This window comes from Mesocricetus auratus, unplaced genomic scaffold (assembly GCF_017639785.1).
Source record: "Mesocricetus auratus isolate SY011 unplaced genomic scaffold, BCM_Maur_2.0 Super-Scaffold_100004, whole genome shotgun sequence".
Classification (NCBI taxonomy): Eukaryota; Metazoa; Chordata; class Mammalia; order Rodentia; family Cricetidae; genus Mesocricetus; species Mesocricetus auratus.
Window position 1 is genome coordinate 21735126 of NW_024429189.1, and position 26149 is coordinate 21761274.

Below are 26149 nucleotides of genomic sequence, written 5' to 3' on the forward strand. Positions count from 1 at the left end.
ACTGTAGCTTCAGAAGCCACCACACCCCATACACTTGGGAGTTCACTGTCCTTTCCCTAAAAACCTTTATCTCTTACCCTTGCATAAATCTGTTACAATTCATTGGGAGGGGGTGGCAAACTAGTTTTATTCATGTTTCCTTACACAGAGTTTGGTATTTTCAACTTTGTTGAAAACTTTCAGCTTTCATTTGAATTAAAACATAAATGGTAACTTAGAACCCCTGTGGCTTGTGTCATCAATAAGACAAAGATATACAATACCAGTTTGGAGTGGTGGCACCTGCCTTTATTCCCAGCACTCAGGAGGCAGAGGTAGGCAGATCCTATGTGATTGGAGACCAGCCTGGTCTATACAGTGAGTTTCAGAACAGCCACAGCTACACAGTGAGACCCCGTCTCGAAACAAAACAACATCTAGTACCATAGAAAACACGTATCATTTATTTCATGGACTTAGAAATCAACACAAATCAATGTCAGGCACTTCTTAAGTACACACTATGAGAAATGTTTACTACCAAAGATCCGCACATTGAGCAGGCAACGCCAAAAGACTCATTCTTCCATTTTAGGAACAGTACAGAGTTAGAGAATTGAAAAAGATAAATATTGCATAATTAGCCCAATTGTATCCTGTTACATTTCTTCCCATTTTCAAACAATTTTAAGGTTAAATACAAGTACTCACTTCTTAAGCATCCAAAGTACTAAATCTTGCTCTTTCCCTTACTCCACTATCACGGTCTTAATCAACTGCACCTGCCTTGAGGGACATGGCACACAAGTTTTATTTTAAGTAGCATCCTTAATTCTACAGAAACACATGGTGGTTGATTGCTGGCTGATTTTCTTCCTTTCTTTTTAACAGTCTTTTGCTAGGCAGTCTTAGTGACTGATACTATTTAGCCCAGGTTGACCTTGTACTTCCAGCAATTCTCCTGTCTCTCGTCCTTAATGCTGGAATTACACTTACACCACCACATATTGCTTATTTTGAGGTCTTTTAAAGCTTGTTTCAATAAGCTTACTTTGTAATACTAAGTCTCAAATTACAAATTCCTTTAGACATTTAATGCTCATCTTTTCTACTTAAGCAAACATGAAAAAATGGAATGTGGGAAATCATTTTAGGCTGTCTTCAAGTGCAGCTGTATACAGTTTTGTTTTGTCATCCTTTTCCATCTTAATGCTGGATGAAATGGTATTCTCCAGAACATCACTATTCTTGTTTATATGAGGAAAATGTGAATGTAACAATGGCCTTTGGTCCTAACTCATGTAGCTCAAGGACCTGAAATAGTCTATGTAGTTTTGTCTTGCTGAATCTAGTTGTCAGCGTAAGAATAGTAAGTAGGATTAAGGTGCTAAGAACAGTATATAACAGGATTCTTCTACTGGTATCTATAAACCACAATCTGAATCTAATCTCCTGATAAGACTCAGAATCTCTGGTGAGAGGTCTCTGGTGCAGAGGTCCAGAGCAGTGAGTCAAGTGGGTGGAGAGACAGAATCAAAGTGGTTTCTGAAAACCTTGGGGTCTGAGAATAATGGTTAGGGGCAAAGTTTAGAATAGCTTTAGATGAAAAAGAGCAACCTTCATTGGTGGTGAGCAAACATCCAAAACAGCAAGGGCAAGCTGAGCTATGGAAGCAGTCAAACCCTCTACTGTGCCTTGAAAATGAGAATGGTACCAGGATACCAAGGGCAATTAGAAAATCCCAAAGTTCACATATGATCTAGGATGTGCTGTAATCCCCTATTGACAAAGTAGAACAGACTATAGATGCATTCCCAAAAATGCCTGCAGAGGAAACTAGACAGCTGTCTATGATTTTTCTATTTACACTAATATAAACAGATTTTTGAGGTTGTCTGTACTGTATGTGATTGCTGTACTTACAGCAAGAAATATAAAGTGCCTGTAAGAGAGGACCAACACCATCCCTCTTCTGGGCATCCTAATACTATACACTCAGACAAAAGGAAAAGACACCTTAGGGACCTCTTGCCTGTCCTCAAGCTCCCCCACTTCCTGTGACTACCTAACGAGGCACTTCTTCAAGGCCAGGAAACAAACCCTTATTCCTTCTATGTCATGCCACACTATGTAAGACTAGGTTCACCACCTGCATTCAAAATACCAACCAGCAGTGCTAATGCACCTTTTTATTCTTAAGGCAAAATGTCACAAGAAAAGGAATTCTCATTCCCCACTGCCCAGCCCACTTGCCTTCTCTGTATCTACTATGATGGCCAAGGTGTGCTAGAAATATAAAGGAAACTGAATTTTTAAAATAAAACTCTCAATATAATGGGAAACATACATTTTATAAATGTTATGACAAAATCAAATATATTCAAATGATTTATCTTATGGCTACTTTTACCAAGATATCAAGAGAAGTTAAACAACTTTCAAAATTAGTATCAAAACAGGACACACGTACAGAGGTATAAATCTTTGTTCTTTTCAGAGCTGAGCACAGTGAGGTTAAATGAGATGCTTGTTTATACCCAGAAGTCGCATATTAACATCTGAAACCAAGGATTAGCTGAGTTCTGCCCCATGGCATGTAAACTGCCAGCGTGACATCAAGGGGCACTCTGCCATATCTAGGCCTAATACTGTTTGACAGTTTTGGTATTTTCATATATTAAATCTTTTTACTAGGTCATAATTTTGGTTTTATGTACAAGTACACAGGTATCATATTGTTTTTTGATGCTTAGCGTGAAAGGATTTAAAAAAACCAAAAACTTTATATTTTGTAAAAGTGGTAAAGTTTCATGCTTTCTTATGACATCAGTAACTGACCATACTATGCCAACCTTAACAATGGAGTTAATGCTTTAAACATCCAATTAAGAATAAATTCTAGCTAATACCTTGGCAACACCATAATGTGCTGGTATGTGTTTAACTGATGTAACAGTGATCCAAGCAACTATGCACATGATTATTCAAATTAAAAAACACAAAGTTGAAAAGCTGTAGGTCTGGGCGCAGGAGAGGTGGGTGGGGCTGCATTGCAGGCTCTTTTTCTCTGAGAAAACTAGACAGTAGATTTGAGTCTTTAAAGGGATTTTTAAATATACAATCGGAAAATTCTCATTGTGATTTGAAAAAGTATGAGAACTATGTATGGCCAGAACTTAGCATTACAAGGCCCAGTGATCGAGGGCTGATTTTCTAAGAGGAAACATTAAATGCTGAGAGTGAGCTAGGAGCTTCAGAGCATATCTGAAACACAAAACACCCTGCTAACGCTCATCTGCACCTGATGGCTTTAGACATCAAGTGTTGCCGATTTTACTGATTTTTCAAAGTTTCATCAAGGCTTATAATGTGGACTTCTATCTCTTACATCTTTTTTTTTCTCTTCAATATCCTAAATCTTGACAGTTTTGACTAACCTTCAAATTTCCAGGGCACAAAAGGCATACAGAGTCACCAAGAATATGTTAAAACAAAGATAATTTTGTTTTTGTTTTGACAGAAATACCTTAAACTTTTAGATAAATTAAAAAAATGAACAAATATAAAGGTGTTTGGGGTCAAATTTCTTCTATTACAAATAACGGAACATGTCAAATTTTCAATCAAATTCTTGAAAGCATTCAGAGTATTTGGATTTCCTACCCATGAAACAAGGCATTTTATTTATGCAGAAGAACATGTAAGAAAACCTACAGAAACAAACCTGCAAATTGAGAAATCATCGATGTTAATTGGAACTGTGCCTTATGTTTACTGTCAAATTCATTTCAGCTGTTTGTCATATAATTTAATGCTGAAAAAGGCTGCAGCTAAAAATTAAATACTGCTATTTATAGAATGTTACCTTTGGATAGATATATTTCACACCATGGTTTTCAATTAAAAATTACCTGGTAGTTTTAATCACAATTTATGACTGACTGATTAGTAGCTGAGTTGGAGTAAGAATCAACAGAACAGGAAGTCTGATAATTGTTTACCGTGTAATTCTGCCCAGTCACACCTGGCCAGGAGTCTAGCAGACACTCTACTCACTTGCATTATTTTTCCATCTCTATAACTGAGTAACTGCTATACAGCGTCACACTTTTTCTTGCTTTGTTTTTAAGGAGCAGCTCAACAATTCTGGGTCAGGGTTGGCTTGTTAGGACAACACAGAGAACAGAGGGGGAACCACAGAAATGACACTTAACACCAATGTTGGTTCTGAATGATACTAGGGTAATAACTAAGATTATTATTTGTGTTATTTGCTTTTCTTTAGAATACAAATCAAAGCCATTAACCTGAACTTGAGGTATATACACAATACATATTCAACTTTAAGCAAAATACTTTCCATAATATTACATTTTTAAAAACTGGAAACAGTATCTGTGCTGATTTGTATTTGATTCAATGTAATGAGAAAGGAGCATTCAACCTGGGGTGGGGTGGGAAAGTCACTCTGACAATAAAGCTCTCCAGTTCAAATGTCTTCCTCTTCCTTCATGCTTGCCACAGCTATACCGAATCGTGAGAGGACTCATCAGGGGAAAGTGTCAGCCACAGCTTCAACGCACTTTGGAAGGAATGAGAGAGCAAACTGGGTGGTGACATTTCACCTTTGTTTTCAAATAAGTGGTCTTATTTTATCTTCTTATAGAAAAACTCTCAAATCAGTTTATTATAAATATATGTGAACCGTTTTTGCAGCTTTCAGGTAAAGTCAGCACTTTATTGATAGAGTCCGTAGGAAGAGGTCAGTAGAGATCATCTGATCTTCAACCGTGACATCATCCACTCAAGTCCTTGACATAACCTGTGAAGACAACAAAACTCATGTGATTACACTATGAACTAAAGCTACAGGTATAAAGCTACTAACCTGAAGAATGAAAACTGTGACAGTGGTCAATTCAGGGGCTGTGGACTCAGACACACTAGGCCACGAAGGCTTTAGGTTCATTTTTACCTTAATGCTTAGAACAGTGTAGAACAGTGCCTAACATGTTCAGGGAACTCACATGATCATTGCCCATGGAATGAAACAGGTAGGTAGTAGGGGTGTGTGTGTGTGTGTGTGTGTGTTAGAAAAAAAACAAGCAGAGTGCAATAGTGCAATGTATTCCAAAATAAAAATCAAGAGGTAAGCAGATTTTTGTATAAGACTATTCAATGAAGAATTTTTAATAGGAAAGAGTGAAATTTCAATGTCTAGAATCAGCAAAAACCAACACATTTAAACACTCATATATATTGGTAAAACCTTTCCTTTCAAAAAATGCTTGACATACAAAATTGTTCACGACACAAATGAAGTGAAAGTAATGGGATATACTAAACATACAACAACATTCTTAACACAAAGTATACATATGCAACTGTATGTAAAATACTTTGAATTAGTTCAATTACTGTGTATTGACCAATAAGTAACTGAACTAATTCAAAATATAGAAAGGGATTGTCATTGCGACAAATGCCTAACCAAAGGAAAACAGTCATTACTGATTCTACAATAAGCTCCAAGACTGTCATATTATTATCTATGATGAGTACTGTAGATATAAAAGTCTGCTACAGTATCTTTTCTTTAAAGATTCTCTTTTTATTACTTATGTGGATGTATGCAAACATGTGTGTCACATCTCTTGGAGCTGGAGTTACAGACAGCCATCTGACATGGATGATGGGAACAGAACCCTGGTCCTCTGCAAGAGCAGCATGCTCTCTTAATCACTGAGCCATCTCTCCAGCTCCTACTTGAATTTTTCTTTAAACTCAGATTTTTTTTTTATCAAGTATGAATGTAAAAATAAAAAAGAACACACAAACAGATGGTTTTTGGGAGTGGCTACTTTTCTCCATATTTAGACTCCTACTTTTTTAAACTGACAGAAAACAGTACAAAACAATAAATGACTTCAAAGTGGGAAATGAACAGCAGTTAACTAGAAAAACTTCAGAATGCATTAAGTACTTAACAGGCATTTTAATCTTCCCAACAGTCAGATTGCAATCTTTCCCATGGTATACAAGAAATCCTAGCAAGGTTAGCAAATGACAGAACTGGGCTCAAGCAAGGCCATTGCTCCATAGGCCACGATCTTCCACCAACTGAATCAAATGGTACCCAAATGAAAACCACTATTTTGGTCTATTTCATGGTAATTTGATTGGAATGCTTCATATTCACTGACCCTTCATCAAGGTTTCAGAGGGAAAGAAATCCTGTCACTTTATCTGATTCATCTGTTGGTACTCTAGGTTTCTGCCCCTGCTGAATTTATCAAGAGCAGCATCCCCACACTCAAGACTTCTTTTTCTATCATGTTTCCTTCTGCTGCTTTTGAATAGATACAGCTCTGCAGACCTTTGAAAAGTAGCAAAAAAAAAAAAAAACTACTCTTTAGGCTTTTCACCCTATATCCAACTTCCTCTATTTCCTCTTTTCCTTCTTTTCTGACCACACTCAGAATTTCCAGTTGGGCTGAAGAGGTGACTCAGCCGTTCAGAGCTTTTCACTGCTCTTAGGAGGACCCAGATTGGTTTCCAGCACCCAGATGATGACTTACAACTGCCTGTAACACCGATTCCAGGGGATCCAATGCTTTCTTCTGACCTCTAGAGGGTCCTGCATGGACATGGTATGCATACACACACTCAGGCACACACACAGAAAACAGTTTTTTAAAAGCTGCTATCCTAAAATCTACTTCCTCTTTAAATTATCACTGTCTTCTCCTGCCCACTTTCCCAATACATAGGCTGAGTTCACTCACTCACTGTTAAATTCATCAGTACTTTTTCCATCTTCCTGGACCTTGACCACACATTTACACAGCTCACCCTACTTCCTTCTTAATACTTCAGCTCTGGGCACAACCCTAGGCATATCACATGTCTTCCAATACCCTTGATTCCAGAAACTAGGACTCTCATGTCCCAATCCCCTTATGGTCTGAAGCATATAGATTAGCACTCTGCTAACAAGCTACACTGTCAGTCTCCAGCAGTTTCTGACAGCACAATTTCCTTTTGACAACACTGCTGGCCATGGTGGGTATCTGCTAGTTTTACATATAAATCCTCTTTTAGTCTTTCTTCATTGTGCATAAAATGTGGATTCATCCATAGAGCTGTGTGAGGACTAAGAAAGATACTGCATGAAAAGCACTCCAGGGAGGACATGCTCTCAAGTCAGTCCCAGGTTCATTATCCAAAGTATTTTCTGAGGGCTGGAGAGATGGCTCACCAGCAAATAGCACTGGCTGCTGTTGCAGAGGACCCAGGTTCACTTTCCAGCACCCAAACGATGTCTCACAATTGTCTAAACTCCAATCCCACGAGATCCAACACTGACTTCTGGGCTCCCTGGGCACAGTATTTATGTGGTGCAGACACAGGCAACACACCTACACACATGACATCTTTTTAAAAGTAAAAAAATCATTTTGTGGCTTCTCCAGTGCTCCGTGGTACTCTTAACCTGTTCACGCAGCTATCGCAACTATAGAATCTACATGCATACATGTTAGTTCATGTATGTACATCTGTGTTGCATATCTTATCACACAACCATCCAAAGTCCCTGGTTAGACATTGACTCCCTTACATATTTTTTTAAGTTGATGAAGACATGCATGTTTCTGAGCCAAACTAATAGTACTTATGAGAAGACATCTTACCCCTCGCCAGTAAGAGCGCAGCACGCTTGGATATGCCACTGGTGGTCTTTTATAGAAGTTAGCTTCAAAAACTGGGAGATTTCTGCTACTGTCATGCATCCTTTAACATCTTGCTTATTAGCAAAAATCAGCAATCCAGCTTTTCTTAGGTCCTGTAAGGGCAAATAAAATTTAAAGGCTAGTACATTTTCAGCTTAGCTGGTTATTTTCCATAATTTTAGTAATCTGGACTATCTTTTTTTTTTTAATTAAATTTCTTTTTATTGTCACAGGCACACCTACCAGTCTAGAATTTTAACATTCTACACAATATAATCTCACATCTCACAGACTGACAGAAATACACAAATCCTTGTTTGGGCTTACAGACTTCTCAGTTGCGTGTCTGTGTGTTTGTGTGCTTGTTTGTGTGGGTGTAGTTTACTCACTGTGCAGATACATGTGGAGCAAGATGTAAGTGTTGAATGGCTCAGTTTTGGAAACAGACTTCTCACTGATTTGCTTGTACTGGCCAGTGAGCACAGTGATCCTGCGTTCATCTGCCCAGCAATGGAGCTGCAGGTATGGACTGCTGGGCCTGCTCTTTTTCCATGTGTGCTGGGGACCAAAGTCAGATTCACATGCTTGAGCAGCAAAGATTGTACCACCTGAACTATCTGCAAGATTCCCAGAACCGAATGTTTGGTCTTACATGATATACTTTAAAGGTTACTAATAGTCTTCCTTTACTACTGTACCAAAACTCTGCCCCCTTTACCTTTTCACATTACATTTTCTGCTTTATTAACAATATTCACTATATACTCTAATACATGTAAGTTCTTTTTATTTTTGTGGTCTTGCTATGCATTTCCAACTTATTTTTAACTTATTATCTTCCTTTCTTGAACTTTAGAGTGCTAGAATTACAAGTGTGTACCACCACTTACATCTTAAACACTCCAAGTAGCAAGCTATTGACTCTCTGGACAATTTGGGATAGCCTTATCTCAACATTACTCCAACTGTTTATCTGTATGTCTCATTCCTTTTCTTCCAATTCCTAAGGCAAATCCTTCACAACCATGATTCCAAAAGAGAATTAAACTCCTCAGAAAATGACTACACTACAAGTTTGCAACAGTGTGTACAGCTGGTATCTTCTGAATACATAATCAGGCAGCAATCAATCAATCAACCAACCAACCAATCAATTTATCATGTAGGGATACATTCTCAGTTTGGAAACACTGTGTGAGAGAGAGAGAGAGAGAGAGAGAGAGAGAGAGAGAGAGAGAGAGAGAGAGAGAGAGAGAGAGAGAGAGGGGGCGGGGGAGAGAGGGGGACGGGGGAGAGAGGGGGACGGGGGAGAGAGGGGGACGGGGGAGAGAGGGGGACGGGGGAGAGAGGGGGACGGGGGAGAGAGGGGGACGGGGGAGAGAGGGGGACGGGGGAGAGAGAGGAGTGTGTGTGTGTGTGGATGTGCTGAGTGCTTTATGCACAATCAAGAATGACTTAGTTACAGTGCCCTCTGTAGGATGGAGTTGCTGGATTATGTTAAAAATAGATAAGAACACTGGTTAACAGTATTAAGACTGCATATTTAATCAGCTTCAGACATAGTTTGTTCCAAAGATCTAAAAAGAAAAAAAAATGAAAACTGAACATACATAGTACTATTAAAGATACAAGTTTTAAAAAAATCTTATCCTAAATGAAAATGGACTATTATTGATAGGTGGTATGTGGCTGAGTTAATGAGAAGACTGACTTTCTGTGGGATTTAATTTAATTTCTATCCTATCATGTAGAGGTTTTGATATCTCTTTCTGGTGTATGTTGAACTCTTTTATATAGGCCAGGTCTGCTAACGATGACATGCTCAAAACACAAAATTCTGTTTTAAGTATTGGCTCAAGTTAGGAAACATATTCTGTACCATTTTACAGTAATTTAAACCCATCATTTTTAGTAATAAAATTTAGAGAAGCCCCTAAGCTAGAACTAAAAAATTAAGTTATTAAAGGTCTTGTACTTGAGAGATATCTCTGCAGGGAAAGTCCCTACTGTGCTAGCAAGCATGAGGAGCAGAGTTCAGAACTCCAGAACTCAGGAAAAGTGTGTGTGGGGGAGGTGGAGCAGAGGATTCCCCAGAGAAAGCTGCATGGCCAGGCATGCCCAAATATAGAGCTCCAAGTTCAGCTAGTGATTGCCTCTATAAAGATGGAGATGAATGTAAGACAGCCAATATCAACATCAGACCTGCACAGCATGTGAACACCAACCCACACCCACACCCACAGGCATGCATACCACACAAGCACAACTATAAAAAGAAAGAAATAGAAGGGGTCTCTAAACTAAAACTGTAGTCTCTTTTCTAGATCTCAAAACCCACACTTTAGGAAACTCTCATGTATCTCAGACTGGCATCAATGGAGTTCTTCATTATTTAAAATGATCACAACAGTCATAAAACAGGTATTTTACCCTTTTAAATACCAAGAAGGATGGAGAGAGAATCTTTACTTTTTATTGTATAACCTCAAGACCAAACATAATATTATGACAATAACAGAAAGTATATTCATTAAATTGTATTTGTAAGTTATCAAACTTTAGGGTAAACAATGGTAACCTTTTGCTCTCAACTGAATTTAAATGTCCCCTGCTGTACAAAAGACACACGTGATCTTAAGAATGTGAAAGATCCAGACCTGATGATGCAGGCCCATGATCTCACAACTATCTGGGGGGCTGAGGCATGCTGACTGATATTCAAGGCCAGCCTGAATAGTTTAATGAGACTTAAGATAAAAACAAACATGGCTTTTAAAGACTAGGGATGCCTCAGTGGCAGAATATTTGCTAGGCAGATGTGAGGCCCTGGGTCCAATGGTCCACACAGGAAAAGAAAAGTATCTAACATGTCTATTTAGTCAAGCAAACAGCAGCAAATGCAAACATCTACTCCCGTGTCATATACCAATACTGTCAATTTGTTTCACAAAACTTCATTTGTGAAAACAACTTATAGAATTTCAGTCATTCTAAAGAAGGGTTTGGTGTCTGAAACTATTTTAAAATTAGTTATATTCAAAGTTTATTAAGTCTTATAAGATGAAGCCTTGAGAAACTTTTAAAAACTTTTTATAGCTTCATGTTTTGGAATGCACTGAAGAGTCATTTTCACATGCTTTTAGTCCCAGAATTTGGGAGGTATAGGTCGATGGATCTCTAAGGCGGAGGTAGGTTGATCTCTGAGTTCAAGGCCAGCCTAATTTACAAAAGGAGTTCCAGGACAGCCAGGACTACACAGAGAAACCGGGTTGTGAAAAGCGACAACAAAAAGGCTGTGTTGTAGCAGCTATGAAACACCCAGCTAACTCCATTCACGTGTTTTCCTACTTTCCTCACCTGTCCTCGCCAGAGCTCTCTCCTGCTGACTCTGCTCCGGCCACCAATCAGCCTCCTGTGGTTCCTGGTACCATCTTTAACACTTCCCCTGCCTCTCTACTCAGTCTCCTTTCAGGTTCTAGTCAGCCTTGTACTGTTTTTCTCCTAGCAATGAGTCTAAATAAGAATATGTGTTCCTATAAACAAAAGCCATTCAAGAATAGTTGTTACACTCAGATCCTGGCTCTTTAAAAAACTGGTTAGTAACATCATACAGTATAACAGACAAGGAGGGGGAAGTGGCCAGGTTAGTGTTCCCAGGCAGGAAGGTTCAAAGACTTTCACTCTGTTTCAAACACTGAGCCTGCCATATATCAGCCAATTTATGAGCCATCAAACAGAGGCTTCCTGCTAAAGGTAAACATAAATATTCAAGAGACAGCATATATTTTCCCCTTCTAAGTCTCCATAAAACTCCACTCTGAAATAAATTGAAGAATGTTTTGTCTCTTTTTATACAATTGGAAAGAAGTAAGCCTCTTTTATGGAGTTACAGACAGTTGTGAGCTGCCATGTGGGTGCTGGGAATTGAACCCAGGTCCTCTGGAATAGTAGTCAGTGCTCTTAACTGCTAAGCCATCTCTCTAGCCCCACAAGATGTATTTTTTAAACCCCAAAAGGTCTGACACAAATGCCAGAATTTGAGCCCCAAATAGGAAAGAGTACACATTGGAAGCCATGGTCACTATCTCTGTTAGGGTATTTATTGCTGTGAAGAGACACCATGACCACAGCAACTCTTATAAAGGAAAACCTTTCACTGAGGCTAACTTACAGTTCAAAGGTTTAATCCACTGTCACGATGATGGGAAGCATGGCGGCACTCAGACATGGTGCTGGAGAAGTAGCTTTCAGTTCTATATATAAATCCTCAGGCAGTAGGAATAGCAAGTGACACTGGTTTGAGCATTTGAAACCTCAAAGCCCACCCCCAGTGACACACTTCTTCCAACAAGGCCACAAGTACTTCAAAAGGCCATACCTCTTAATAGTGCCACTCCCTCTGAGCCTATGGGGCCATTTTCATCCAAACCACCACAACCACTAATAGCAAAATATGTATTCATAATTTACAAAAAACACTTTTTATCAGGTTTCCTAAACTCTTAAAAGTCTACCTGAAACATAAAAAAAATCTGTAAAGCAAAACTCAAAAAGAAATAAAAGAAAAGATATACTCTATACATCTGTTGTATAACAATTTCCTCCCAACTAGAACATTGTATCCTGGAAGGAGACACCTTAAAAATCTGGAAGTAAGCAACTCACACATCAGAAAGCTCCTGAAACTTACAATACACACACACACACACACACACACACACACACACACACACACACACGCACGCACGCACGCACGCACCCACACAGGTTTCTTTCCCAAGGTTGTATGCCAGTAATGACTACTGGGGAAAAGAGACTCTGGATCATCAAAGCTCTTGCAAATTGTAAGGAGCTCCAGGGATGCTGCTTTTATGAACAAATCAACCAGCATACTGTGGGCTTTTAGGTAATACTGCCTTTGTGTCAGCCATGTTCCTTTAAATAATCCCTTACCAATACTCCTGTAAGTCAATAAATTCATCATGTGAATTTTGGTACAATAGTTGGTATCCTATCATTGATAAACCCTATAGTGGAACATGATCTTTATGAGGTTAGTCAGGCTTCAGTGAATCTAAATGAAGACTGGCATGTAGACCAGGTTTGTAAATGGTAAAGCAATCAAGAGGGAATGAGAGAAGGTCAAAGGTGGTCTGCCCAAGCTATTCCAGGACATGTGATTAAAACTTCTGTTAAACTGTAATTCCCAGAAAAACAACAGAAAGCCAAATGTTATACTGTTACATTTCTAAAAGGCTTAAGAAGCTGCAGTAGCAGTTTACAGAAGATTTAAAGTGTGCCTTGGTGTGGGCAATTATAGTGTATACATGTAAAAGCACACCAGGAGTGGAGACTGCCCAGCATAGTCTTTTCAGCAGGTGTGTTTGGCTGATATAAAAGCAATGGCACAAAGACAGCCTAGAGCATGTCAGAATCAAGACACCGACTACAGTGCCAGACATAGTAGGCAAGTGTAATAAAAATACTCTGACAAAAGCACTCTGCTCCCCACTTGATCCTGAACCAAGCTGAGAAGTGCAAGCCAGTCCTGTTAAGACTGCCAGTGTTAAAGAAACATGGAGCAGCCTTGAGTGGCAACAATAACACAGACAAGGAAGTAGGATGGTTGATGGTAACTGTTTCTGGATTATGGTGGACTAAAGGACAATGTCTCACATCTATGCTGTTCTAAACATTGCTCTTTTGACAAGGAAACTGAAAGATGTGATGAGATCTTTTTAAGTTGTGCTGCATTGCAACTTTTTAGTACCTCTTCAGGAATCCAAGATCAACTGGCATTTACTATGATGTTTTTTCAGAGATTCTGCCTACCCTTTTTGTAAAAAGATTTTATTACATGACGTGAGCATTTGTATAGATATGCAAAAGCACTCAGAGCAGTAAAGACTACAGTTTTTAAAAAGGTACTCTGTGTGCTATGGTTTGAATGTGAAATGCCCCCCACTTGGTTCCCAACGAGTGATGCTGTTTGGGAAGCTGACAGAACTTTCGGGAAAAGAGACTTTCTGGAGGAACTAAGTTACCAGGGGTAGGCCTTGAAGTTGTATAACACAGTCCACTCTACTTCTTGAACGTGGGTATCATGTGACCAGTTATGGTTAGGGTTAGGGTTATGCCTTCTCCACCGTGACTGACTATCCTTCTGGAACTGTTAAGTGAAAACAAACCTATTCTCTTGTAAGCTGCTTTTATCAGAGCAGTTTTATTATAGGAACAGAAAAAACAAAAACAAACAAACAAAAAACCCCAAACCCCCCAAGCCCCCCAAACAAAAACTAAGATAGTGTATAAGTGGGAAAGGTACTTCAGGAGCCATTAGATTGTTGGACAAAAATCCCAATACCCAAGGTGGACTACCTCTTAATGAGTTGTCAGCCAGGGAGACCCTCAGGCTTCACAAACTATAAAGGTGCATTGCCACTGCTCTAAGTTGCAGGGCAAAACTAGTAAGAGTCTTTGGTTATTACAGGATATGGAGACAAAAGAAGTTGTTAATGGATCCCATTCCAGATGACTGACTGCTTTCACAGTACTGGAAGGTACCTTGTGGGCTGTTCGGAGAAGAACTGTCACCAGCAATCTTGGTTGGCTATGGATGGATCTCAAGGAAAATGTGTGCCTACTAGTGTAATAGTGGCACAACTGTTGTGAGTATAACCTACTAATTTTCAACTGTATTTAAGGCTCACTTTACAGGAGAAAACTCACTAATGCTCTAAGTCAGAAAACAGCCCATGCATGGAAGGTCACAAGCCCAAGAAGGGTGGCCACTGCTATTGTTTCCTTAAAAGAATGTGCTGTGCCTTACTACTGCTGTCAGCCTCAATAGGTTATGAAAGGAAATTCTGTGCTTGCAATAGGGAGTGTACTGCAGAGACTCAAAGCCTCCGGCTGTGTGTGGTGGTCGACACCTTTAATCCAGAGGCAGAGGCAAATGAACTCTCTGTGAGTGCAGGCCTGGACCTCATGTATGCCAGCACTCCACCCGTGAGCTATATCCACAGCCCTCACTTATTTAAATTTTGACCATGTGACTAGTAGAATTTTGAAGGACTTAGCATAATTATAAGGTAGTCAAATAATTTCATTGGGTGAAAGGAACAAGATTTAAAAAAAAACCTAAGCAACTAAGTTTAAATATTAGTTTGATAACAGAGAACACTCAAGAACTGTTACATATCCAGGTATTTGTGATGTACCTGTCAAATGATAATTCACTGTATGAATAATACGTCCAAAATGTAAACAAAAGCTACTTGTAGAATATTTTTTTTGCTCAGTGAAACCTCTAAATCAGATTTATCAAAGCTAAATATTAATCTAGGATTGTCTGCACACTGATTCTCCTCCTTCCAGACACTTCAGAAGTATCACAATCACAAAACAAGAATGACAAGCAGGCGTGACCAACAGATAAATACTTCTCCTTGTGAGAAACTACAAAGAGCAATGCCCATCCCCGCTTGCTGCCACAAGCATACTTACCTCGTGGGCTAGCATTTTGTAGAGCTCTTCTCTGGTTACAGAGATCCGTTCTCTGTCTGTGCTGTCCACAACAACTATTACAAACTAAAATAATCACAAGAAATCATTAGTGACTTTGAGTAGCCGAAAATCCAAGGTACTTATTTTGTACTTATACACGATACTAATATCAAGACATTAAAATTTTCTATATTGTAAGAGAACGAGGGATGTTTATCATTTTCACTTTATTAAAGCCTGGAGATCTGACTCATTTCTAACTCAAATACATTTATTCATTTTTAAGTAAAGCAAAAGAAAAGAATACGATACTAACCAAAATAGAACACTTTTTTCTTTTCCAAATTATTACATGGATAGTAAAGGGCCTATCCCTGTATTTACACTATAGTTCAATTTTAAAAAAACAAACAAAACCCAAGCACTTAAAGTCCTAAATTTAACTTGCTTCTAGTAAAGTATTCCTACTATCTTTTGAAACTTGAAATGAACAAATTGAAAGTATCAATTGGCATCTAAAGACAAGAGCTCCCTTATGTCCAAGACATTGTCATACTGAACAGACAGACAAGACTATGGTTCTTACGGATTGGACCCCATTGTACTCCCAACTCCAAGAGCACACAAGGCAAGAGCAAAAGCCCCAGCACCGCACTTAAAACGCTCACGCTGCCTGTTAATAGAACACACTCTTTATTTTTCAGAACTTGGTAGTAATTTCCAAATAAACCATTGTGGTTCTCAGCCTTTTTGTTCTTCAATTTTCACCAACTGTAAGATTTCATTTGATAGCTTTCTGGCAGAAGACTTTATTGTTGTGATGCTTATTCTATCAGATGGTATTCTAATAAACCTTTCTCAAGGCTTACACAATTTAATACCTGGAGCAATATATATATATATATATGTGGGCACTACATACACCTTTATAAGTCATACATACATTTCCTCCAAACATACAGTGAAATGCTAAATGGAGTGCTGGAGCCAGGCCATGAGAGCAACACTTGGTAGCATCATTAGTGACTTAAGTATCATCTTTACATATGTGTAGAATATTTTTAAGGCCTTATAATCCATACCACAAAAACCACTGGTGCAACCTGTCAGTTTATAGGTGTACATGATGAATATAAGTTTTGAAATTTTCTCTTAGAACATAATGTAAACAAAAACCATATGACTATGTCTAAAATGCTTTATAATCAAAGTATTTCAAGTGCAACTGCACTGCATAAAAGAAAATACACAGCAAAACCTGGCTAGGACTCAAACCACAGAAGAGCCCTTCACTTGGCTACAATTTCTCCCACTTAGCCATGTATAAAATGCAAATGAGAAATGCCATCTGAAATCATGAGATGCAGGTCATTACAAAAGCAGCTACTAGATCAAACACAATCTGACCAATGGACCGAGGAATGGAAGATGACTGGTCAAGCACAGAAGACTCTGTTTACACTAAGTCAAAATGCTGTCCTATTTTTAAAGGACTGCAATGATTCAGATGCAAGTGCTTTTCAAGTACCCAGAGTGCTCATGTAAGCGTCAGTGGTAAGAACGTTACCTCAGTGTTAGTATAGTAAGTGTTCCAGGAAGAACGGAGGGACTCTTGACCACCAATATCCCACATCAGGAAACGTGTATTATTAACCACGATCTCTTCCACATTGCTTCCTATTGTAGGGGATGTGTGTACAACTTCATTCATGGAACTAGGAGGGGAAAAGTTGACAAAGTCAGTGAGGAAGCTTGCTCATTTCAGGATGACATTAAGGGACAAGTCAGCATAACTCCTCTTTCTATTTCATACCCAAGTGACCTTTTTCTATGAGCTCATACAATGAGTCAGCTAAGGATATAAACAGAGCTCAAAATAATGGCTTAAGAATATTACAGATTATTTTGGAAAACTGTATAAACAAATATTTTCCTGTTTCCTAAAAGCAAGAAGCTCAATGCAAAACAATGATCATGCTAGGTGTCATGTAAATCTTTAGCTCACCACAAAAAGTTGTTTAAATCTTGCTCCTGACTTATGGTTAGTCTGCTTGGAGCCATATAACTTTTCATTGATCAAATATCACAAAGCAGAAAGAGTAACTAGATACAACAAAAGTAAAACTTTTCAGCAGTTAATACTCACAACTGGTAAAGGATGGTAGTTTTCCCTGCATTATCCAGCCCAACAATGATAACTTTGTGCTCTGAAATAAACAAACCAATAGTGACTTAAGACAGACTCACACAGACTCCCCTACTTTACTTTTCTTTGTTTCTGTGGTATAAGTCAGCACATAGCACTTTCAAACCTTCTGAGAATCCAAAGAATATCCCGGCAAGCATGAAGCATGGTTAGGCTTACTTTCTCTGCCTCTCCTCACTCTACAGAAACCTCTCACCCTTCCAGTCTCTCCAGCAGTCGGAAGCACTATCTTCCTAGGCCCAAGGAAGTCTAGGCTCAGCAAAGTATCCCCAAATGTAATCACAGCAATTACAAAAGCCGTAAGTCACTATCACTGAAGCTCGATCTGTGAAAGTTCTGGCATCCCTTGGGTAAGTTCCTGGGGAGTGTGAAAAAGAAGGAGAAAAAGAAGAATCCTTTCCATGGGTAACTCAACGATAACGAGTAGCACCGTTCTGGCAAACAACTCTGAGGCTGCCAGCCACAGCGGTAGGGACTTACTCCTACATTCTTTTCTTTTCTTTCTAGTTCTCTTTAATTCTTTTTTAATTTTGTATGGTTTGGGTTTCTATTTTTTTTCTACCAGGGTTACAGCAAAACATTTATCATAATTTGTATGTGCACAAATCTAAACTTAAATCATGTACCCTTCAAATATACAGAATACAATATTTACATTCCTGGTTACTATAATTCTTCCTGGCACAAGACAGGTATTTAATAAGCACTAAATTAATATTCATAAAGAGATCTTTACTACTGAGAAATTTCACAGCATTACCATTTACCCCAGAGGTGCTCATGTTATATAAAAGTTACAAAATCGAGTAATAGAAAAATTTAATTCAATCCAGTTTAACAAGTCAACCACAGGTAGCTAAGTACCATGAGGGTCCTTAAGTAACATGATAACCCTCCTCTCATATGGTTTTTCAGCATCCTTTTGAAGACCCTAGGGCCTATCACATTTCATACTCAGAGATGACTATGGTGAAGGCACAGGCTCACATACAAAAGTGATTGACACTTTTTGAAGGTGAAGGGTCAACATACATATGTACATACATACATACATACATATATACTTATCATGCCATGCATGGGAAAGTCACCAGGCTACACCAACTGACAGTACAGAGTGAATTTATGTCTCCTGAGTCCACAAATGCAATCCCAGAGTACACAAACTCACAGAAAGCAACACACCAGCAAGCACTAAAGACAAATGTTTCAAACAAACTCAACAAGCCAGGAATAATGGCACACAGCTGTGGTCCGAGCTACTTGACAGACTAACAGGAAGATCACAAGTTCTAGGCTGGACCAGGCAATACAGTAAGATGCCACCTCAAAAACCAAAACAAACCCAACTGGCTGACAAGTACAGGCTCCCTCACCCTGACCCAACACTCGGGAACCACACACAACCAACCTAACAACTGTCTCCAAGACTTGTACACTTTAGATTTTTAAAAATACATATTTTACTTTATTTTTAGTGTTTATACTAAATCGACAATGACCAATCTCCTCTGGGAAAAATCATATTTTATGGCTGATTTAAAACCAGAAAACTCTTGAGAAGCATGGGATTCCAACCAAGTAAATATTACTGGTACCATGGCCATGAATGCTGCTTCCCAGTGGGGCCATGTCTGTACCAGAACCAGGTGATGCAGTTCAGCAGCCGGGGTGCCTTTCTTCCAGGTAAGTTTCTAACTAGTACAGACTGCCTTTCTAATTTTACTTTTCCCCTTGTAAGTGTAAGCAATCCACATTTGATGATGTATGCTTTCTTGAGTTCTGTTAACACAAGCACCTATAAAGGTATTCAAACAAAAAGGAAATTCCCCAGTTGAATACTGGTTTTAAATTAGAGCCTTCTGGACTGGATGTGGTGGTACACCTCTCTAATCACAGAACTCCAGAAGCACAGGCAGGTGAGTTCCAGGCTAGCATAGTTTATATAGCATCCTCAGGCCAAAGGTTGCAGAGTGAGACGCAGTTTTAAAACAAATTAATTAGAGCCTTTCTATAATATCAGCTTAAGTCCTAAAGTCAAGGAATACATTTTGTACTACCCCCACGATTAACTACAGGACAAAATTTACACAGATTTCCAGTACATTTATAATCATCAATGAAAGAAATAATGTCTTTAAAACATTCCAAAATAAATAGGACCAGTCCAAAAGTAATACAAAATCCCATCCCAGAACAGACAAAGCAACACACAAAAATGAATGACCCAGAAGAACACCAGCAAGTACAATAAAGACGAATGTTTCAAACGAACTTGACAAGTCAGATACAGAGCTTGACAGGAATCCATGGTACATAACTATAAAGCATGACTTAGCACACATGTGTATGCAAACAAAGTGCCCACAGATGATTAGCACATTATCTATTTCTGCACAGCCCTTAATCACCCAAGGCGGTTATGGGCACGCACGCACGCACACACGCACTCTTTTCAAAAGCTGCTGCTTTTCCGTCATCCTTCCTTCCAGAGCCTGAGCTACTGAGTTATACATTCCCAATGGTGATAAATCCTTTAACCTCCAAAGATGCATCTGAGTTTTAAAGAGAGTCTCCTTGGTATCACCTTGGTCATCAGGGAAAAGGGAGTTGAAACGAATGCCAGCTTGCTGTCAAATGAGTATAACCCTTGTGTAATAAAGAATCATTAAAAAAAAAAAACTTGTCTCTAATGAAATTCTAAATTGAACCTTAAAAGATACATTGAATAGGAGGAGACACTGGCAGGAAAACTATCTGGTTTCCTAAAACAGTAGCTTTCATGTTAGAACCCCTCATCCGGTTTGCACAGGAGTTGTGGTTCTTTGTTTCTATTTTGCTTTGTGATCTTTAGCTATGCCCTCAAGAACTTAGGTCCTGATTATAAAACCATGGCTTTTCTTAGCTCCTAGAAAGGATTATCTACATAAAAAAAATTACCTAAGAAAGCTATTTTTGGGGGGCAAGGGGGCCCACATGCTCAACAGGACAAGTGAAGCAAGCATGCTGAACAGAACCACCATGCAGTAGCAGATGCGAAGGCAAGGCAGAGGGCAGATGAGGCTCAGACCACAAGAACTTCCTTTTCTCAGGATACAAACAAAACAAAGGATGGAGTACCTAGAAATAAAGAAACCAGAGGGTTGGGAGCATATGGTGGGTGATGCGTGTGAGAACCCAGATCAGGAGGCATGGTGGGAAGCTTTTAACAGGTAAGACTATCCAAGACGGAAAAAACAATCAGCCAGACATTGCATTTAGCTGGCAAAGAGAACCATCATTTTGTAGTCTACAAGATAGGGAATGATGGATGTCCTAACAGGCAAAAGTCAGGATTCGGTGAAGGCAGAGCAGGAAAGGTAAGAAGGTGATGGAAATACGCAAAGTCAGAGGCTTTCTATGTCCCCTGCAGATAAAGTGAGAATGGAGTTACATCATTGGGAACAAGGTGAAAAGGGATGAGTGTGACAAAGGCGGCATGTCCTAATCCAAATCTCCTAATTCCTTTCTTGGCTGGCTACTAAAATCTAGACAGGTGCTCAACATACCTCCTCTCCAACTTTCTATTTAGTTTTGCTAGCACCATTCTCTACTGCGGAAGACAGTGCTCTTCTGACTAGCTTTACAAAGTTACCCAAGTCCTACATCACAACCAAATACATAAATACAAACCCCAAAGGCAATTTCTAAAACATCAACAAGACGAACGTAACACTGAGGGCTGTTATGACATTTCAAAAGAGAAGAAACTCAAATCACACAAGTGCAAAACTTAAAGAATTCCCCCAAGGAGCCATACGCTATAAAAACGAAACCCCAAACCAACATACCAAGGCAAAAATGCAACCCAGAGAGGAATATGTAATCCAGTGGATCACCCCCTCATGCGGCCTCACAGCCCCAAGCTGAATTCTCTTCCAACTTTAGAGAGGAATGTGATTATAATAAAGTATCAATGACCATTTTGGTAGTTTCCTAAATCAAGGATACACTGTATGAGTCATGATGAGAATTGTAACATTAAGACAGAGTTATGTAAGAGGCTAAAGGTGGCGATGCAATAGTCACAAACTAGCTTACCCCTGATATGATACAGGATTAGGTCATCCATACACATTCTATACTAAATAACTCCCTCACACCTTTAAGCTGTTTCACCACTCCAACCCTCATTACCAGACACAGCATTCTATAGAGAACGTAAGTCTGTAGCCAGCAAGTGCTGGAACCCTGTAGTACAGTGTGATTCAAGAGATCCAGAGATCCTAAGACACCGTGGAAGCACAGAACTACAATAGAGCACACTACAAGGAATGTTACTGAGGACAAGTGTCAATCTGACTTTGGCCATCCCAACTCTTTGACACTTGTGAGTCATTGCAATTGCTGCTTTGTCTGACTTTTCATTTAGAAGGCTATTCTCACAATATTCCTGCACTCAGGAAAGCCCAAACACCACCACACTATTACTGTCTGCTGGGATTCTGAGTTTGATCTGAGCTTCTTTACCTTACCAATCAATACTGTTTTGTCATAAAAACAGTTCTTGTTGTCCATGGGTCCTTTCTTTGACACACCCAGGCAGCCACGTATTGTCTATAACTTCATCCTCTGACTACCACTGTGTAGATGACAAGTTGTGTCCCAACAGCAAAAGCTGGGACACACCAGCTCAAGCAGAAGCTCCATTTGCCACATCCATTCCTGTTCCCTCAGCAAGCACAGACACTGAAGAAAGCATGCCGGTAATGAAATATCTATCTCTCAGTGAACAAAGAAATCAGCTTGGAAGACAGCAAGGGTAAGCAAAGCACTGTCTATCAAGCTCTTTTAGACTAAAAATTCAATTTGGGGGACTTACAAGCATCAAGTTTTATTTTTAAAAGCTGAAAATAAGCTTACTATTCACAGAACAGTGAGGAAGCTTTGGGAGCATAGACTTACTACTAAGAAATTGCTGGGGGAGGGGGCAAGAAACAATTAGACATACAAAATCTAGGAGACAGAAATCACATAGTAAACTGAAGTTGGGAGTTTTACAAAGAAAATATCTAGACCGATTAAACAACAGACTGGTAAGCAGATAAAACTAATCACTATGCCATATAAGAGCCAGGTACTAAGGGTAAAGGTGCCTGCGCTACAATTGGCTTGTCCAAAGAGCACACTGTCACTGAGAACAAGCACTTCCTCCTTCAGTGTCCCTCCAGTAAGCTTCACTCTGAACAACTGACAGACAGAATGCAGACAGAGTGCACCAGAGCTAAAAGGCAGCATCCTGATGAGGGACAGACACTCCTAGGTTAGTCACTTTCCTTCTGTACTCGACTACATGTTTGAACTCCCTTGAAAACACCAGATCTAGGCAGTGAGCAGCTTTGCCAGCACTCATTCATAACTTGATTCCCTTCCCAACAACCAATAAGTAGGACAACACAAGGATGTTAACAGGGAAACTCCACAGCCCCATGTCAGAAAGGTTTTCGTCCACCATCATCTTTATAAAGGGTGTGTGTGTGTGCATGTGCACGAACGCACGCATGTGGAGATGGTGAGAACACGCCGGCACTAGAAACCCTTTTCTAGAAGCCCAGGTTTTCAGATCGAATGTGTATTTGTTAGGAGGAGTATCACAACAGAGACAGACTAACCAACCCTGGTGAAACACCTAGAACCTGGTACTGCAAAAGTCCCTTATATATCAGCTGCTAATTTATTTGTAGAGACAGGTGGAGTTTCTTTTCTGCTGCCCTAGACTACAATAAATGCTTCATAAAGGCATGGGGATTTGTCTATTTTATTCCCTGCCTTATTCCCACCACCAGGAGCCGTGGTTCTCAACCTTCCTAATGCTTTGATAGTTCCACATGCTGTGGTGGCCCCTAACATAAAATTTTTTTCGTTGCTACTTCACAACTGTAATTTTGTTACTCTTATGAATCATAATGTAAATAACCGTGTTTTCTGATGTCTTAAGTGACCCCCGTGAAAGAGTCACAGGTTTGAGAAACCCTGACCTAGGTAAGTGATGACCTCAAGTATTTAACACACCACTTCTAGACACAGAGTTATTAATGGCAAGCCTACATCTAAAGAGTCACAACACAACAACTGAGTCTACAGGGAGAAAAAAGAAAAGACGTGAGCCTCTTCTTAAAAGACCATAGGCAGCCAATTTCTTTGTTGTGTCCTTGCCAACTGTCTGCTAGAAGCCTGCTTCCTCTTTTCCAGGGAAGTGACTACTTACAGGGACTGCTGAAACTTCTTTTTTTTTTTTTTTTTGAGACGGAAGCTCATGTAGCTCAGGATGGCCTTGAATTCACTATGTAGCCTAGGATAACCTTAAACTTTTGATCCTCCTAGTTTGGAATCCTGAGTGCTACAATGGCCCTCCCCGCCCCCCCCCCCATCCTCTAATCTCTCATTTGGAGATGGTGAAGTAGGCAGGCTGAGCTACACCCCCAGCTTCAGATACTTTCCTAATGATGTAAATAAATTACAACATCTAGAATAAAGTTTGAGCTCTACTGAATTTGTGTATCACCTACATATAACCTGTTTTATAGGTTGAGGGATAGGCAGCTCACTACCATGGCTTTAACTGAGCTGTCTCTGAGTTCATCAACATAGCAAACTCTGCAATTACCCAAAGCCTCTTTTCAGGAGAGTCTGTGAAAAGAATATAGATGCGTCCCGAGTCTTCTGTAAAATAAGGCATGGAAGACACACCTACCTTATGTGTCCCATTTAACACACGTCCAAAATACCAACTAGTATCTGTGACTGAGCAGTGAACACACCATTTAACAAATCATTTCTTCACAGCTTCAATATATTGACTAGTAATTTTCTAGATACTTAACTCTATTAATTCTCCTACTAATTTTCAAACAACAAATAAATTCAGGCAAATAGTACCACAAAATGCAGATTATACGACTTGTAATGCTACCAATGCATTCCTGTTATTTGCAACTAGCTGAGTTTCTTTTTTTTTTTAACAGAAACAATTTTGTCGTTGACTCAAAGAAGAAAGTGAATACAATACCAGAGACCCTTTAATGCACAAAGTTTTTTTAACCTTCATAGCAGAACTGAAACTCGGGCTTCATGAAATTCAACATTATAGAGGAAAGGACTAGATAATATTACCCACATAGACATCACCAGTTTTACAACAATGTAGCTTTCAGTACTTCAACTAGAGATTACATTTTCAAAAACTGTAGCCCACAAATTCCCCCTGTTCTAGGTGTCTATAGACCCACAGAATTGTGAAGAAACTCCAACACGCCGCCCCCCCCACACACATACACACACTCTGCTGACCAGACTGTTGATGGGAATATCACCTTTATCAACTTCCACTTCATTTAGTACCGTTATCTAAGCTATCATTTTTAAAACTATTATTAAAAAAGCAAAATCCACTGGGGATTACAAGGCCCAGTGCGCTCTCTTCCCATAAAGCCAGCTGTATCCTGGAGGAGCAGCAGGCAGGTCTAAATAGTAGACACCACCGTTCATTAAGTTTTAACTGGAAAAAGTGGGGTGCAACAACGCCACCAGCTTATACAAGAGAAAAACAGTTCGTTGTCAAGAAGGCATGAATTGCAACTAGAGTTTCTTTTTTAAAAAAGCACTACATTTCATTTTAGTAACTGTCCAGCTCTGTTAGCACTGTATTCTCTCCAGTTTCACACACACGTTTTGCCATTTTTTAAAAAAATAAACTCCTATGCATTCCGTGGCAATGTCTTGAGTTTAGGCGAACTTAAAACAGTAGCCTGCTAGTTACCTAATGCTAACGAATGTTTGCCGAGGTGTGTTTTTAAAAGCTTTCAGTTAACCACTTTAGCTAGGGCCAAAAACAAAAACAAAAACAAAAACAAAAACAAAAACAAAAAACCCCACAAAACAAAATCCCCAAACCAATCAACCAAACAAGCAAACCCTCTAATAACCCAAGAAGGAAAACGACCTTAGGCTTGACCTTTATCACAGAAACAAACAAGGCAGAGAGCCACCCATCACCATTCTCCGGCGTGGGTCCCCCCCGCTCCCCCAAAGCGAGCCGCCCAAGCGAACCGGACTAGCCGAGCACGAGTTCCAGTTTTCCGCATTCTGCAACCCGTGGGGCTCGGTGGCGGGCGCCGCCAGGGCCAGGGCCAGGGCCCCCAGCCTTCACCCTAGAAGAAGCCCGGCTTTACTCCGTACGGCCCAAACCCAACTGCCGGCGGCAGGCGACGGGGATGGAGGCAGGCCAGGTGGTGCGCTGAGCCCCCCCCCCCCCGGTGTCGGGCAGGACGCCTTTTACGCTCGCGATCAAATCGGAGCAATGGGTGTGCGGCGGGAGGGGAACCTCCCCGGCTCCCCGGAGACAAAGGCGACCCGCCGGGACCATCCCGCCCGGCCCAGGCTCACCCTGGTGATTGAACAGCCTCCAGATCCGGGTGAAGAGAATTCCCATCCTCGGGCAGCGGAGCCCTCCAGCCGCCCGGGCTCAGGCTGCGGGGCAGAAGGACGCGCCGGGGCCTCCGCCACTGCTGCCGTGTCGGCCGCGCGCCCGCTCCCAGGGACCCGCGGGGAGGCCGCAGCCCAGGCCGCCCAGCCACGCGCGAGGCCCCGCCGCTACCGCCGCGGCGCTCGCCTGGCTCGCGGACATCGCCGCCGCGTTGTCTGCTCGAGCCTCGCGGGCCACCGTCCTCCCCCAGCTCTTCTCTAGTAG

The 26149-nt window shown here is 40.2% G+C and overlaps 1 protein-coding gene across 2 annotated transcripts; it reads right to left on the reverse strand.

Annotated features, from left to right (window-relative positions):
• Window positions 1-420: 420 nt before the first annotated feature.
• Arl5a (ADP ribosylation factor like GTPase 5A) lies at window positions 421-26090 on the reverse strand. 2 transcript variants are annotated; one of them, XM_005068957.3, is made up of 6 exons: window positions 25846-26090; window positions 17362-17422; window positions 16783-16930; window positions 15216-15299; window positions 7671-7822; window positions 421-4801 (listed from the first exon to the last, which is right to left on the reverse strand). In XM_005068957.3, exons 1-6 carry the CDS (start codon window positions 25889-25891, stop codon window positions 4753-4755), a joined length of 540 nt encoding a protein of 179 aa, XP_005069014.2. In that variant the 5' UTR covers window positions 25892-26090; the 3' UTR covers window positions 421-4752. The 2 variants fall into 2 exon arrangements, with proteins under 2 accessions (XP_005069014.2, XP_040601278.1); XM_040745344.1 differs by lacking the exon at window positions 25846-26090 and adding an exon at window positions 25510-25581.
• Between the last annotated feature and the right edge of the window lie 59 nt (window positions 26091-26149).

Bases quoted from the DNA above. Each gene is read 5' to 3' on its own strand.
- Arl5a (XM_005068957.3), bottom strand. From the start codon at position 25,891: ATGGGAATTCTCTTCACCCGGATCTGGAGGCTGTTCAATCACCAGG. The intron at 7,823-15,215 runs GTAAGTATGCTT...TTGCCCTTACAG, and splicing joins ACAAAATGCTAGCCCACGAG to GACCTAAGAAAAGCTGGATT. The intron at 4,802-7,670 runs GTAAGATGTCTT...TTGTCTTCACAG, and splicing joins TGCGCTCTTACTGGCGAGGG to GTTATGTCAAGGACTTGAGT.